Source organism: Zasmidium cellare (genome assembly GCF_010093935.1).
Source record: "Zasmidium cellare ATCC 36951 unplaced genomic scaffold M409scaffold_21, whole genome shotgun sequence".
Lineage (NCBI taxonomy): Eukaryota > Fungi > Ascomycota > Dothideomycetes > Mycosphaerellales > Mycosphaerellaceae > Zasmidium > Zasmidium cellare.
The window spans coordinates 154068-169965 of record NW_022986965.1 but is presented as its reverse complement, the minus strand read 5'-3'; the positions used below and the strand labels follow the sequence as shown (position 1 = coordinate 169965).

At 53.0% G+C, this 15898-nt stretch overlaps 4 protein-coding genes across 4 annotated transcripts; 3 read left to right on the top strand and 1 right to left on the bottom strand.

Annotated features, from left to right (window-relative positions):
- Nucleotides 1-1966: 1966 nt before the first annotated feature.
- On the top strand, nt 1967-6161 carry M409DRAFT_67032 (uncharacterized protein; the record flags this gene model as incomplete). Its single annotated transcript, XM_033817223.1, has 6 exons — nt 1967-1990; nt 2029-4167; nt 4224-4637; nt 5109-5169; nt 5275-5680; nt 5729-6161. 6 exons carry the CDS (start codon nt 1967-1969, stop codon nt 6159-6161), a joined length of 3477 nt encoding a protein of 1158 aa, XP_033666526.1.
- Nucleotides 6162-6969: 808 nt separating this feature from the next.
- Nucleotides 6970-7907, top strand: M409DRAFT_67031 (uncharacterized protein; the record flags this gene model as incomplete). Its single annotated transcript, XM_033817222.1, has 2 exons — nt 6970-7046; nt 7103-7907. 2 exons carry the CDS (start codon nt 6970-6972, stop codon nt 7905-7907), a joined length of 882 nt encoding a protein of 293 aa, XP_033666525.1.
- A 215-nt stretch (nt 7908-8122) lies between these two features.
- M409DRAFT_23926 (uncharacterized protein) lies at nt 8123-9551 on the bottom strand (the record flags this gene model as incomplete). Its single annotated transcript, XM_033807003.1, has 5 exons — nt 8123-8211; nt 8275-8529; nt 8608-8683; nt 8733-8981; nt 9078-9551. 5 exons carry the CDS (start codon nt 9549-9551, stop codon nt 8123-8125), a joined length of 1143 nt encoding a protein of 380 aa, XP_033666524.1.
- A 3083-nt stretch (nt 9552-12634) lies between these two features.
- Nucleotides 12635-15124, top strand: M409DRAFT_23925 (uncharacterized protein; the record flags this gene model as incomplete). Its single annotated transcript, XM_033807002.1, has 1 exon — nt 12635-15124. The coding sequence occupies one exon, from the start codon at nt 12635-12637 to the stop codon at nt 15122-15124; it is 2490 nt and encodes an 829-aa protein (XP_033666523.1).
- Nucleotides 15125-15898: the final 774 nt, after the last annotated feature.

Sequence of the window (15898 nt, the reverse complement as noted above, 5' to 3'; positions counted from 1 at the left end):
CAACCGGGTTGTTCTGCTTGGATGCTCATGTTCTACTAGTCTTTCTGGACCACGTACGCTGCCTCTCATGTCGCTGGCCTTGGAACGAGTCGCGGAACATCTTGTCACCGAGAGCAATCCACCACGACATGACTTGGATGGCATGGATAGTTCTCGGTGCATTGCGCTTCACAACGCGATCCTGGAACATGGTTGGGTAGCGTCTGGACGAACGGCGGAAGACTTCGCGACAAGTACTCGACCTTGGTGGCAAGAACATGGAGAAAGTGCCGAGATTGGCAGATTCCACCCTTCACTGCGAACGTTTCTCGAAGGAGCCCGACTTGTGCCGGGCGACTACCTGCCGGAGACCAGTCTGTTCTACAATGTTCGCGGGTTACATCACCCGGAGAGTATGTTCGCTGGTCCTGGCAGCTCGATTTTCGACGATGCCGACATGGTCTTGACTTTATACGATACGCACGAAAAATTGGCTGGGACTCCGGACGGATTGCTGTGCGTTGGCGCTGTCAGCATTGGCACAATTTGGACGGACTGACATGTCGGCAGTTACGAGCAGCTCAACCACAATGGTATCATGCATTTCGACGTTGAAGACGACATCGTACTCGAGTTCGAGAAGTGGGAAAAACTTGAAAGTATTCTAACCGTCTGGATTGAAATGATCCAGAGAGGCAAAATCGTCTCCCTGCCAGCTGAGGTAGGCAAAAATGACTACGAGCCCGCGCCTGAGGGAGGCTTCAGGCTCGTTCAAGGTCCTCAAGCAGACCCTGCCACTGGCGCCCGGCGAATATACGATGAATTGTCGCCATGGACTGCCCAGCCATGGACTTCTCAAGACCTTGACGAAACTTTGACATTTTGGCACGCTCTCGTTGATGCCATCGAGCGGAAGATAGATCTCGATAATACGCCAGATCCCATCACAGGGATTTACGACACGGCTACTCTGGACTCTGCCCGGATCCCAGATGGCTTTGCTCGGCATTTCTTGTCCAGGGCAAGACGTCCAAGGTTCGACAATATCGCGCCTGGACTCCGAATTGCATCCTATCAAGAATTCGCAGACCAGCCATTCATAGAGCTGCAATCATCTTCGGGCGACGCATCAACCGAAGACGAGGTCCCGCCCATCCTGCTCTTCCGAAACGATGCCAGAGTCAGCGCTGAAGAACTTGGCTTCCAATACCCATACTCCGGACCCAACGCACTCGCGGAAGACTGCCACGCGGGCCTCTGGCTCGATCGATGCGACCGGTCTTTTCACACGCCATATGAGGATGGATGTCGTCTTGTCCTACCCATCCAATTTGGAGCCGGCCATGCTAAGCAGAGTGACCTGGCACCAGTGGAACGCCCTGACGGATTACTGCAGAGCGGTACCAACCCCTTTAATGAGCAACATCCTGTGCAGCTGCTGGCTTTCTTGGAAATGGTCTTGATGAATTTGCAACGGGAGTACTGGTCAGTCGACATTCAAGGCGTAGCTGGCGACATCGATGTGTGGAGTGACGCCGATACTGAGGAACGATGGCTCAACTACTTTGTGCCCCTTGGCCCGGGGAAATTCTGGTAAGAACTTTAGAACTGCATGTGATAGACATTTCCAGCCGACAGGAACTTTGAGAGCTCCAGACCCCGCCCCTAGCGGCCCCTCGCAAGGCTGAAGTCGTTCTGCTGCGCCGCATCGTCACACCTGAACATCTCAAGCCATGCGAACCGTACGGAAGGTATCCCATCTCCCTGCGCCACAATCGCCCACCACTTGGCCGCTGACCGACATTCTTTCTATGGACAACTGTCGAAATACAAGTGCACCTATCACCTACGATGCGGCTACTGAACGTTCACAGCCTTGAGTTCAACGAATTCTACAGTCGTCAGATTCCGAGCTATGTGATCGCATCACATCGATGGGCGAGAGGCGAGGGAGATGATCGGGAAGCGACCTACCTCGATGTAAAAGATGGCCGAAACAAACATACAACGGGTTATCAGAAGGTGCAGAACTTCGCCGAGTATGTGAAGGCATGGATACCTGGTGCGAAATGGTTGTGGGTTGACACATGCTGTATCAACAAACAAGATGCGCAGGAGGTCACAGAGGCCATTAACTCGATGTTCAAGTGGTATAGCGACGCTGCCGTCTGCATCGCATGGATGGCGGACGTCAGTACTGCTCATGATCACGAAGGGTTCAAGTCAAGCGTGTGGTTTACAAGAGGTTGGACACTGCAAGAACTGCTTGCACCTCGGGTCATGATATTCCTATCACAGGACTGGCAAGTTCTGGGCCATAAATCAAGTGACGCAAGCCGAAACGATCAACTTTCTCTAGACTTTGGGGTTTCCCTCAATGCAAGCATAGCCCAGGTCACAGGTATACCTGAAAACGTCCTGCGTAACTTCCAAAATGGCAAGAGCTTGAGCGTCGACGAGCGGCTAGCCTGGATGGACAACCGGAAGACCACCAAGGAAGAGGATATGTCGTACGGCCTCATTGGAATACTGGATGCTCCGATCATGGCCAACTACGGTGAAGGTGAAGACAAGGCGCGGAAACGTCTTCTCGCGGAGGTCAGGAAAGACGATACATATCTTGAAAAGCTACCCATCGCGCAAGGGGCCGCTTTCGATGACAGAGAGAACGAGCTGGTCTCGAAATGTCTCCCCGAAACTCGCGTGCAGCTCGTACAAGACATCAACGCTTGGGCAAGTTCCAAGAAGGGCCAGTGCATATTCTGGCTCGTTGGCATGGCTGGCACAGGAAAATCAACCATCTTCAAGACTGTTGCTCAGAGGTTCAGAGACCGGTGTCATCTTGCAGCAAGCTTCTGTTTCAAGAAGGGCGAAGCTGATCGAGGGCATGCTTCCCGACTGATGCCGACGATTGCTGCTCAGATATCACGGCGAATGCCCGAAGTGAGGCAAAGGGTTATTCTGGCTCTCAAGGAGAACCCTGATGTCGTTCGAAAGAGTTTGAAAGAACAATTTGAAAAGCTGATACTCCATCCTCTTGAGCATTTGAATCCATCGCCAGCGAGTGGATCGGCCTGGGTCATCGGCATTGATGCACTGGACGAATGTGATGAGACAGACATTGACATCGTGATAGGACTATTCGCAAGGCTCGAGAAGTTGAGGACGGCCAATATCCGGCTTTTCGTGACTAGCCGCCCTGAGTTGCCTGTCCGATTAGGATTCGTTGACATACCGAAGGATACACATCTTGACGTTCGACTAGAGGAAGTCACCAAGGATCACATTGCGCACGATATCGCCATCTACCTGCGGCATAAGCTAGCCGAGATACGTTGTAGGTACGCGCGAATGTATGGAACAGATGCGATTGGACATGACTGGCCCGGAGATGATGCCGTCAAAGCTCTCGTCGAAATGGCCCAACCTCTCTTCATCTTCGCTGCGACAGCCTGTCTTCTTCTGGGAGAGCTTGATGAGGATCTGGATGAGGCTCTTGCCATGATTTTGAACCAACGACTGGAAGCTTCTCAACTGGACAGGACGTACGGGCCGGTTCTAGAGAAACTTCTGCTTGGGAAGACCGATAAGCAGCAGGAAAACATTGCTCACGAATTTCGGATTTTAGTGGGAACTATTGTGCTCCTCCACGAGCCCTTGCCCGTCTCAGCGCTTTCAAGACTGTTGGAGGTGGACGAAATTAAGGTCAATACCAGATTGAGTCGGCTGCACTCTGTGTTGGACGTGCCTGCTGTTGGGGACCATTCTCGAGCAGTCCGACCGCTCCACCTATCTTTTCTCGACTATCTCACAGATCCCGACACACGCAAAAAAACCTCACTTTGGATCGACGAGGTGCAGACACATCGAAGCCTTGCTAAGCAATGTCTTCGTCTTTTGGCCGAGATTCGGCCACTGGAGCAGGATTTGTGTTCCGTTGAGCAGCCTGGAACTCGACGGGCCGAAGTCAGTAGAGAGCATATCGCAAACTGTATTCCTGCCCATGTGGCGTACGCATGTGGCTACTGGGTGCGGCATCTCGTGGAGGGGGGAGAGCAGCTATGTGACGATGGACAAGTGCACAGGTTCTTGCGGACGCACTTTCTGCACTGGCTCGAGGCCCTGAGCTGGCTTGGCAAACTATCTGGAGCAATCTCATTTTTGAGCGATCTGAGTCCACTTGTCGAGGTAGGTCTTGAGTAGAATTTGAACAGAGGTAGCCGGCTAAGTCGATGCGTATACAGGTCAACCAAGGCGAACTGTTACTTGCCTTTCTTGCAGATGCCAGGCGCTTCCTGCTTCGGAATCGTTATGTCATTGACCTTGCTCCACTCCAAACCTACTCTGCAGCGCTTGTGTTTGCACCAACGCAGAGCATAGTCCGACGGCACTTCGAAAATTGCATCCCACAATGGATACGGCTTCGACCTAAGGTTCTCTCAAATTGGGACGCCGAAATTCAGACGCTCGAGGGTCACGGTGAAGATGTGGTAGCATTAGCCTTTTCTCCAGACGGAAAGACTCTGGCCTCAGGGTCATACGACAAGACGATACGGCTTTGGAATTTCTGGACTGGCGAAGAAATCTGCAAGCTCGAAGGACACTCTCGGGCTGTTCTGGCTGTAGCCTTTTCCCCCGATGGACGAACGGTAGTGACCGCATCAAAGGAATCGATCCGGCTATGGAACGCTCGAACAGGCGAGATCACGCACATGGTCGACACGAAGTTTCAAGATTCTGACAAGGTTTACAACGCAGTCTTCTCTGCCCACATGCACATCATTGCAATTGGATTGTCCGATGGGACAGTACGACTGTGCGATACCTGGACCGGTGACGAGATGTATGAACTCGATGGAGACCCTGGATTTGAAACGGCTATGGCTTTCTCGCCAGATGGGCAAATGGTGGCGGTACAGTCACAAGACATGAAAGTACGGCTTTACAGATTGAACACGGGCAAGGAGATGCTCGAGCTTGCAGGGCATGGTACATATGACGGAGTAGCGGCTTTAGCATTCTCTCCCAATGGCAAAGTTTTAGCATCCGGGTCAGAAAACGGCACTTTACGGTTATGGAATAGCCGAACGGGCGAGAGGATGCGCGAGCTCGAAGGACATAACAAACAGGTTCTCAGCATAGCCTTCTCACAAGATGGGCGCACGGTCGCGTCAGGGTCGTCGAAAGACTGTATCGTATGGGATGCACACACGGGCCAGAGAAGAATCACATTCGATGGACGACACGGTACAGGATTTCTGCGGTTGGCTTTCTCCCCGGATGGAAAGACTTTAGTTTCGGCATCGACACTAGCTACCATCCAATCATGGGATATTCGGGGGAGCAAGGAAAGGCAAATACTCGAAGGCCATGACAGCATTGTTGCGTCTGTTTCCTTCTCTCCTGACGGGCAAAGAGTAGCTACAGGGGGCCGGGATAATACGATACGACTGTGGAATGCTCAGACCGGCAGTGAGACGCACAAGCTCAAAGGACATAGTGGTGTTGTTAAGACAGCAATATTCTCTCCGGACGGGCAGAAAATAGCTTCGGGATCATATGACAGCACAATACGAATTTGGAACGCGCATACGGGTATGGAGATACACAGACCGAAGGGCCACAGCAGCTATGTTGGTGCGATAGCTTTCTCTTCCAACGGATGGATAATATCGGGATCTCAGGATGGGACGATGCGGCTGTGGGACACTCGGACTGGCAAGGAGGAACGAAAAATTGAAATCAGCAGTATCATGCTCGAGGTGGCAATTTCTTCGGACGGACAGGTAGTCGCATCATCATCCTACGGTGGACTGGTGCAGTTGTGGCACACCCGGACAGGCGCGGAGATTCACCGGTGGCAAAACGTCGGATATGTGAAAGAGCTGGCGTTCAGCGAAGACGGTACCTGTTTAACGACGGGCCGCGGAGACTTGGACATTACCCCATACGTTTCTTTGCCGCGACGCCACGATCCGCCTCGCCAATCTCCCCAAGCACTTCTCCACAAGCAGTGGCTACGATATCTAGATCAAGACCTCTTGTGGCTCCCAAAGGACTATCGTGGGGTTAAACGGGAGTCTTATGAGAATACGTTCGTTGCAGGTCAAGCTTCTGGGGCCGTTTCTTTCATTCGACTGAAGCCAGATTGCATACATAGGCCAGACAATAGCAAATCGTAGCATGACAGAAGCCGAACAAGGATGCCAAACGCGCACAGTAACAGGTAAATGAAAACATCGTTGGACATCGCAATCAGAGAGCCAGAAATTACTGAAAAATCCAGCGTTACGGACGTCAAAGATCCCTTGTACGTTTAAGGAATCCAAACAAGGCTGTAGGAGCAAAAGGTGGCTGTTCAGGGCTTCTGTGGATCCCCAGGATTCACGGACTTCTTAAGTCCGCTCGTGTACGCCATGAGGATTGATTTCCGGTGGCTTTCCAACCTGTCGACTCTGCTCAATCATCGCGACCGTGCACGAAGTTGTCAATTTTATCGTGAGAATCTCGTGATGTGTTGGGATCTTCAATTTTCGAAGCAATACTTTAAGCGCATGGTGGAGAACCTCTAGATCGCAGCCGGCTGTGACAAGGCTGCGACTTTCACAAAACGTTTGACGTTCGCAGAATCTACCACGTCGATATCGCCTGCAAGCGCCCCGCTTGTCAATTTTCGATGGCATGGTCAGATTCACGGGCCAAAAGAATCGGGCCACGTGCGTAACCCCATCGGAAAACTACCAAGATGAGAACGTCGCATTGGAGCGGGCTTGACTAGCTCCGCGACAAGGAACAGCCTTGTGATCCTTGCGATATAGGAGGACGGATATACAGATCGATTCTATTCCGACGTCCAGTTCTGACTTCATATCGGCGTAGTTCGAAACATTTGTATTTCAAGCCTAAGACAGCCGACGGTAAGAGTGGACTTTGCATCAAAATCGACCCCTAGTGTATCATTGCCTGGCACGCTTTCTTCACTCGACCAACATGATATCTGCAAGCAGCACACGGAAATTGGCATCTGGCCACTCAATGCCTGTGATCGGATACGGGACATACGAAACGCAAGACAACACTCTCACCCCAAACGCTCCACAGCCAACACTAACCCACCCCCCAGAACCCCCGAGATCACCTCCTCCGTCGTCTCCCAAGCCCTCGCATCCGGCTACAACCTCATCGACACCGCCGCCTTCTACGCCAACGAACGCAGCTGCGGCCACGCCATCACGCACTCCACCACCCCCCGCTCCCAAATCTTCCTAACAACCAAACTCGCCCCCAACAAAATGGGCCGCGACGCCGCCGCCGCCGCCATAAACGCCTCCCTCCACGAACTAGGCCTGGAATACATCGACCTCTACCTCATCCACGCGCCGTTCGGGAACCCGGAAACGAGAAACGGAAGCTGGGAAGCCCTCGCGCAAGCGGTGGTTGAGGGGAAGGTAAGGAGTATTGGGGTGAGTAATTATGGGGTGCGGCATTTGGAGGAGTTGGAGAGATTTCGAGAGACGTTACCAGAAAAGTTGAGGAGCGTTCCCATCTCTGTTGCGCAGTACGAGCTGCATCCTTGGATGGGCAGAGGGGAGATTGTGAAGTACGCCGCTGAACATAACATCGTTCTGCAGGCGTTTGGGCCGGTGGTTGTTGGCAAGAAGGCTGAGGACTCGACCCTCAAAGCCATTGCAGCTAAACACGGCAAGACGTGGGCGCAGGTTTTGGTGAGGTGGAGTTTGCAGAAGGGGTTTACGCCGTTGCCGAAGAGTGTTACGGAGGAGAGGATTCGGGAGAATGTGGATGTGTTTGATTTTGAGCTCGATGGGGAGGATTTGGAGAGGTTGGAGTTTCCGGGGGCGTATGAGTTGAATAGGGGGCATTGGGATCCTGTTAGTTGGGGGTTTGAGGGGCCGGGGTCGAAGCCATAGTGAAGTGCATCCTCGTACCTCCTGAACTGTGGGCAAACTGTGAGAAGAGTTCCGTCGGGCCGATACAAGACTAGGTGTGTACCTTTATGTGAGAAATCATTTGCTTGGACCATTCAACCTTGCACAGTCAGATTAGCACTTGTGATGCTTGACATTTCGCGCTCGTTAGTTCAACCCCGATATTTTGGATCTGTAGTAGCCTTGAACGCTGCTAATTAATTCCAGTACTCCTTGAATTGCCGCAAGTCCTCAATCAGCGCTGGCGGATTATCCAGCCCAGGGAAATGACCACCAAAGTCATGATCTATCCCATCACCACACATTAGCGTCATCCCATACACCACCAAACGACCATCTCAAAACTTACTCCTATACTCCACCAACCTCCCCACCTTCTCCACAAACTCCCTGGGCCAAAACCCCACATTATACTTGAAACTACTAAAAAACAACGGAGCATCCGTCTCCGCTTTCGTGTACGTCGTGGCGAAGCCGTTGGGGTTCTGGAAGTAGATGAAGGCGGAGGAGACGAAGGATTGTGTCAGGTAGTAGAGGGAGACGGAGCGGAGGATCTCGTTGTGGGTGATGAGCGAGGGGGGTGTGCCGGCGCGGGGGTCGGACCCTAGATGGGGAGGGGTTAGACGGTGGATGGGGGCTGGGGATTGTAGATTGGGGATCGAGAGTGCATGGGGAGACGTACAGGATATCATCTTCTCGCCGATCCAGGAGAGTTGACCAACTGGGCTATCTTGGAGAGCGAGGCCGATGGTGTTGGGCTGTGTCGAGTCAGCGTCAAGTATAGCATAGGATGAGAGGTTCACATACTTGGAACGTCTGCTCCACAAAATACCCATCCCCACTCCTCGCCCACTCATTCGCCCTCTGATACTCAAACTGCTCCAGCGGCGTGAGAGTAATATCCTCCGCCTCGATCTGCGCTGTCGTAGGCGGGTACACGGGCAAAAACGCAAGATGCGCAGCCCTCACCGTCTTCGTATAGTTCGCATACAGCGTATACGCCGGCGCGGCACCCCAATCCGTGCCGTGGACCGCGAAGGTCTTGTAGCCTAGAATCTTCGTCATGAGTGTGTTGTAGACTCAGGCGGTGTCTTCTGTCGTCCAGTTCGCGGGTGCTGGAGAGGAGAACGTGAAGCCGGGGAGGGAGGGGACGATAATGTTGAATGAGACGGGTCTGCCAGTGGAGGTTTTGGCTTTCTTGGTGAGCGGTTCGATGACGGGGAGGAATTCGAGGAAGGAGCCTGGCCAGCCGTGGAGGAGCATGAGGGGGATTGCGTCTGGCGAGGAGGATTTCTCGTGGATGTAGTGGATCGTTTGGCCTTCGATTTCTGCGAGGTAGTGATGGAACTGGTTCAATTCTTTTTGCTCCCTCGTCCAGTTGAAGTCGCTCAGCCATTGAGACCGAAGGTCGTTAAGCACTTTCGTGTCGATTCCGGCGGTGGATCCCAAACCGGGATAGATTGGTGATTCAGGTAGCCTGGTCTCTTTTGCCAGGTTGAGCATTCGTGGAACGTGGCTCTCTAAGGCAATGTGAAAAGGGCGAACGTTGAAATGATCTTGCGCTGATACCCCTTTTGCGAGCTCTGTCGCCATGAGGAACAACGAAGCGGAGATAAACTGCATCATGGTGTGTTAGCTTCGAGACGGACAGTGTAGGGGCAAGAACTGGTAATATATGGGCTTGCAAGTCGTATCTTTTGTACTTCAATTCTCTTGTCAAGTGATTACCATGCAGCCATCTATCCTCTCCGAGCGGGGAGGACGTTGTGTAACGGTGGCTTCCAGTCGAGGCGAGATTTGAAAGCAAGCAACGTTAAGTCATCGTGAAACTCTACATTATCAATAAGGTCTTCGGTGATAACGCTTCATCGATCTGTAGCAACGGATTAGTCTCGAGGCTTGGTGCCCGTTCGTATCACCGTGATATACCGCAGTCTAGAGTCAATGTTACTGCATACGGAAAATGCGGCCCGTGGGCTATGTACTGTAGAGTTGTGGGCACGAACAGGACCACCTGCTGGATAGGGCCGGCTTGCAAATGGTGTCGTCCTGAGGTGTAGTGCGACTTGCACGGGTCCGCATTTCCGCCGTAGGCGTATGAGTGTTGTGATTTGGCATCTCTGTGACAAGATCGAATTACTCCATTTCCTCAAGCACTCCGCGGACGCTGCCCTGTTGAAGGGGCTGGAACCCTTTTCGGTACGATTTTCATGACCGTGCCGGGTTGCTTGAAGTCCTTATCGTGACAAGATACATTCTTCAACTCCACGTTGCGATGGTATGGCGTTGGTAATCTCAGAAATATCTGGAGAAGAACAGTAAGGTCGACGAAGGGTATGGTAGAGCTATTCACTTACAAAGGCCTTTGCATACGAAGTTCCTACCACATCATTCATCGTCCCGCTATTGCTCATAGAGAACATCTCTTCGCTGTTTGGATTGGTAGATCTCTTACTAGAAGCTTTACCGTGGGTACGGCGGACATCTGACCTGAAGATTCTTCCCGGTTCGCGGTGTGAGGACTTGATAGTCGTGCCGACCTGACACCATATACACTAAAAGATGACGGTATTGCTGTCGCCTGCGTGATTGCTCGTCAAGGACAAGGCTGAATTTTGGAGGTCGAACACAAAGTTCACGATCTCCTTCGATAACACCAGGCGAACGTGTACAGTGACAGCCACTCGTTCGATGAGGTTCTCCAGTCCACGCAACCACGCAACCACGCAGTCATGAATGTCCATTTAGTCACGCCAGTAGGGACAGACAATGGCGCACGCAGACCAGCGAGGTATGGACGGCAGTAATCATGTGCGACAGTCAGCGATCAAGACCATGACTACTTTCCAAATCTTGTTGTCAGCAATTGCCACCTTGCCACTGAACATGACTTGCCAAACGAGGATGGCAAATCGTCATTGCCGTACGTAGCCATGCCATCGTAGTCGGCTATGATACGAGATTTGCAGTCGTCCGAATCTAACGCATCTCATCGAATCTCTAGGTATTCAGGTTGCTCGTGTAATGGCCTCAGGGGCTTATGAAGTCGGCCTGGATGCAAATTTGTTTTCGCACGAGTGCCGCTGAGGAGCTGTTCATGGTTGATCAAGACGGGCAAATGCTTCTCATATGCCGGCGAGGCAAGTGAAGCATGCATGAGAATGGTTGCATCGTCTCCAGCAGTAGATCTGTAGCGGATGTTGATCCTTTGATATGCAGGGAAAGGAGAGCTTCCAGGGAGCTTCGTCTGGAAATCTTGCATGCCATTGAGAGGAGATGCGAGGGAGGCTCCAATTGTGTCCCCACTTGCATTGCAGTAATGGCATCCATGTGGGAGACTTCTTCAAACCGTAGATAGGTCTGCGATGAACATATATGCAGTTCATGTCAAGAGCACAAGACACATGCACAAGTTGGAGTGAATGGCGACATGTGCAGACTAGTCCTCAAATGGCCAAGCGCTCCCGTAAATCTTACGCCGACCGCAGTCCCTGCAGCATCTTGAGTTTGTTGATACGCGACGAGACTTGTTTCGCAAGCGAACATCTCTGCAGATGCAGCAATATGAACTGAAGATCAGTGCATCAGGCAGAGTCAGAGTCGTTTGGGGGCAGCACAGAATCACCGGACTGGGTCCCGAGGCGACTGACAAAAGCGGAAAGCCCCGGATGAGATCAAAGCCAGATCATGCACGAGAAGATAAGTGGCACATGGCGGCCAGACCCGATGGATGGTGTGGCTTCTGTGCTGCCAGGACTTCGACAAGAGCTGAGGTTGGAGGGTTGTCTTCTCGTTCAGCTTGGAGTTTCAGTCCGGGTTTTGTGCTGCCAGTCGGCGGAAGAGTGAAGGCGGAGTGTGAGTGGCAGGCGTCATGACGAAGTGGAGCTATCTTATCCGGAAGCGAAGGTCTGGAACTCCAGGGCGGATAAAGATCGACGAATGCTCTAATGCACCCTGCACGCCGTGCTGCCAGTACAGAGCAGCTCTTGTTGGAGAGCCGGTGCGGTGTAGCGACGGTATACATCAATATGTAGACAACACAATTGTACGAGACTGTTGTTCTGGGTAAAAATATTGATTGATAGATTCGGTGCGGTGGGGGCAACAGATCTGAGTGGCGGGCCGTAGACGTCATGGGCGGCTTACGATTCGCACGTTTTGGACGAGCAGACCCTCGCCGACTCGCGTGCTCCAACAGCGAGCGGACCCTGCCTGCGATCCTGCGCTGGCTGCTGGCTGCTCTCCTGCTCCTCTGCCGGCCGCCGCTGCCCACCAACTTGTGCCACTCACTCACTCGCCGATTAGCAAGCAGCTGTCTCTCTCTTCACACCGCACACCACCGCCCCGTGCCTCTCCTATACCACCACTCGCCCTTTGACCACGCCCGCCCAAGAGGCCGCATTCCACTTATAGCAGCGCCCCTGTCCGTCACGCACGCCGACGTCATTCAGCCTGCGATTCAGCCACACTCGACTTTGGACGCACATGATGATGGCTCTGGACCAGCCTGACAACTCGACCCTCTGACCGGGACCCCTACGCAATCGACCACCACCACCACCACCACCACCACACGTCTCTCCACTTCGCCGCCCGTAGCTCGTCTCACAGCCGCCGCCGCCGCCACAACCATGACCGAGACGACGCGATATCACTCCCAGAGCCGCTCCCAGCAGCGTCCCACCACCACGCCCTCCAATCCTCCCGCCATGACTCCATTTCTCTCCCCTCGTCGCGCCAGCCCGCAACGGCGATCCAACGCCCCCCAGACCCCCAGCCCGAATTACTTTGGCTTCCAGGCCGACAGCAGTTCCTACCTCAGCGACTCTCCCCATCAACATGCCAAGAGCAACTGGAGCCCGCCCTCTAGCACCGTGCGGTCGACCGCCGCCATGTCGCCCAGTGTTGTTCCCCTCGACCAAAATCCCGACTTTGATCAGTTTCGCAAGCAGTCCGAAGGGAAGGCCTTTAACCTGGGCGGTCTGAACAATTTTAAGATGAATGCGCCCAATCCGAGACCGGGTCAGAGCAGATCAAACAGTCGCACATCCGTAGCACAACCATTGGCAAGGCAAAAGACAGAGCCAAAGGAGATACCGCGACAGAATCACCGCGCATCGTTGGATCAGTCAGCGACTGAGTTGTCACGCTCTCCCAAACGGGTTCTCTCGCCCGGATCTGCGTACGAGGGTAGACGACGTGGCTCGCCGCCAGAGGAAATCGATCTCACTGCAAAAGATAAGGCCTCAAGTCCGCCAGAAGCACATCGTTTCAAACTGCCACTGGAGACACTCAATGGATCGTACAATGCTCAAAAGGCACGGGCTGAGACACTTCCCACCACAACCGAAGGCGACACTCAAGTTCTGGCAACACCGCAGCATGTCGTCAATCTGCTGACGTCAAGAATGGATGAGATACTGATCCTGGATCTACGAGTGCAAACGCAGTACGCCAATTCTCACATAACTGGTGCACTAAACCTTTGCATTCCTACGACTCTACTCAAGCGACCTTCTTTCAATGTGCAAAAACTTGGCGATACCTTCAAGGACGAGGAACAGCGAGCCAAGTTTGAGAATTGGAGGAAGAGCAGTTACATCATCGTGTACGACGCAAACTCATCGGTACTCAAGGACGCTACAATGTGTTTGAACACCATCAAGAAGTTCCGTGGCGAGGGTTACGAGGGAACGCTCTACATTGTCCGAGGCGGCTTCCTTGAATTTGCGAAACGATTCCCCAACTACGTCGACAGTGGCGTGGATGCTACCATGCATGACTCGGTGGATGGCGACGGTCCAGCAATTGCACCCGCCGTGGGAGGATGTCCGATGCCATCGACGGACAAGCCCGCGAACCCTTTCTTTGGCAACATCCGGCAGAATATGGACCTGATCGGTGGTGTAGGACAACAGCCGATCCAGCACCCATCTGGAGAGACCAAGTCTGCAGAATCGGATTACCCTGACTGGCTCAAGCTCGCCGCTAGGAAAGACGACGAGGGCAAGCGGGTGTCGGAGAAGTTTGAGGCCATCGAGCGCAGAGAAAAGAAGCGGATGGAGGATGCACTGTCAGGCAAGGTCTCATGGGGAGGTAGCACTCCCAAAACTCCCTCGCACAGTGACAAAGTCCAGATCGCAGGCATCGAAAAAGGCAACAAGAACCGATACAACAACATCTGGCCATTCGAGCACTCGAGGGTCAGGTTGCAAGGCGTACCGAGCCACGGATGCGATTACATCAATGCAAGCCATATCAAGGCGTCGTGGAGCAACAAGCGCTACATCTCGACGCAAGCACCAATCCCCGCCACCTTCAACGACTTCTGGAATGCTGTCTGGCAGCAAGACGTTCGAGTCATTGTCATGCTGACTGCGGAGAAAGAAGGCGCCCAGGTGAAGGCGCACAACTACTGGGATAGCAACCATTACGGTGCGATACATCTCGACTTCCTGTCCGAGAAGCGAGCCTCTTTGGAGCCGTCTAGGATCCATCGACACCAGAAGCGGCCTTCGAATGTGAAGCGGTCGTCAACATTGTCACAGAACCCACAGATACCCCTGGCTCGGATAGATCCCAAGGACGAGAAGAACGGCGAGCAACCGTACGTGATTGTGCGAAAGTTTACCGTTAAGCACGACAAGCATCCCTTCGAGCCGATGCGGGAGATTACTCAACTGCAGTACTCCAGCTGGCCAGATTTTGGAGCTCCCGCGCATCCGGCGCATCTACTCGGATTGGTAGAGCAATGTGACGCGGTCGTTCGTGCTTCTAACAAGACCAACTCCCGCGAGCCGGACCCTCCGAACAAGCGACCTGTCCTGGTACATTGCAGCGCCGGATGTGGTCGGACTGGCACTTTCTGTACGGTGGATTCTGTCATCGACATGCTGAAGCGACAGCGACTAGCAAGAGACACCCGAGAAGGCTCACCGATGGATATCGACAAAGCGCCACCGTCCAAGCAGAAGGAAAGTGGTTTCTTTGCTTCGCAGTATCGCGACAACAACGATGACATCGAAGGGGCGTGGGTCAATCGTGACGATTTGGATCTGGTCGAAAAGACTGTAGAGGACTTCCGTCATCAACGGTTGAGCATGGTCCAGAGTCTGCGACAGTACGTCCTATGTTATGAGAGTGTCATGGAATGGCTTGTGGATGAACGTCTTGCGGCAAAGGATGGGTCCCGAAGCTGAGAGAGGCATCGTCGTGGTGCATCAGCAAGCAACTGGCGTTGATTGGGATGGTGGGAATTTGCATTGCCTGGTGTTTTATCCATACACAAACAAGAAAGGACGACTTGCATTGGGAGGTTCAAGGCTTGAGAACCATGGCGTTTCAGGGGCAAAGGTCTCCATCCTACGATGATAGAGCTTTTACAGGTCGAAGCCCTATAGAGTAGGGATCGGGCTGGGCGGTATAGGTATTGATTGTTTGAAATGAAAACGCATAGCGTGGATTCATGAATGCAAACACGTCTTGGATCCAGACATATGAGAAGGTGGGTTACTGTATATGTACCCGCTCTCGTATCCCTCAGAATTCGCCTCGGCTTGGAGAAAAGCCGTTTCCGAGGATTGTACGCATGTCTTGTGATGGATGGGTGTGAGATGGCAAGGATGCATTCGATGGGCGTGGAGATCACGATTGTTCGGACTGTGATCAGGAGCATCGATCGTGATACTTGATGAGTGATAGCATGCAGACAAACACTTCCAACAAGAAGAGTGTGTACTACAGCGACAACCACAGCTGAAAGGTACGTCTAGCGATATCGATCCAGTGTACTCTTACGGCAATAGCCTGACATGCCGCTACATCCCATACCATGTGGTTGATGGTGTTCGTGCCTTTTGCCTCTCTCCATTCCCTTCCTTCCCGCTGACATCCGCCCATTCACTCTGTCAGCATGTTGCCGCGCGGCTGGCTGCATGGCTTCTAAGGTTCTAGGAATAATGATGATTTGTGTT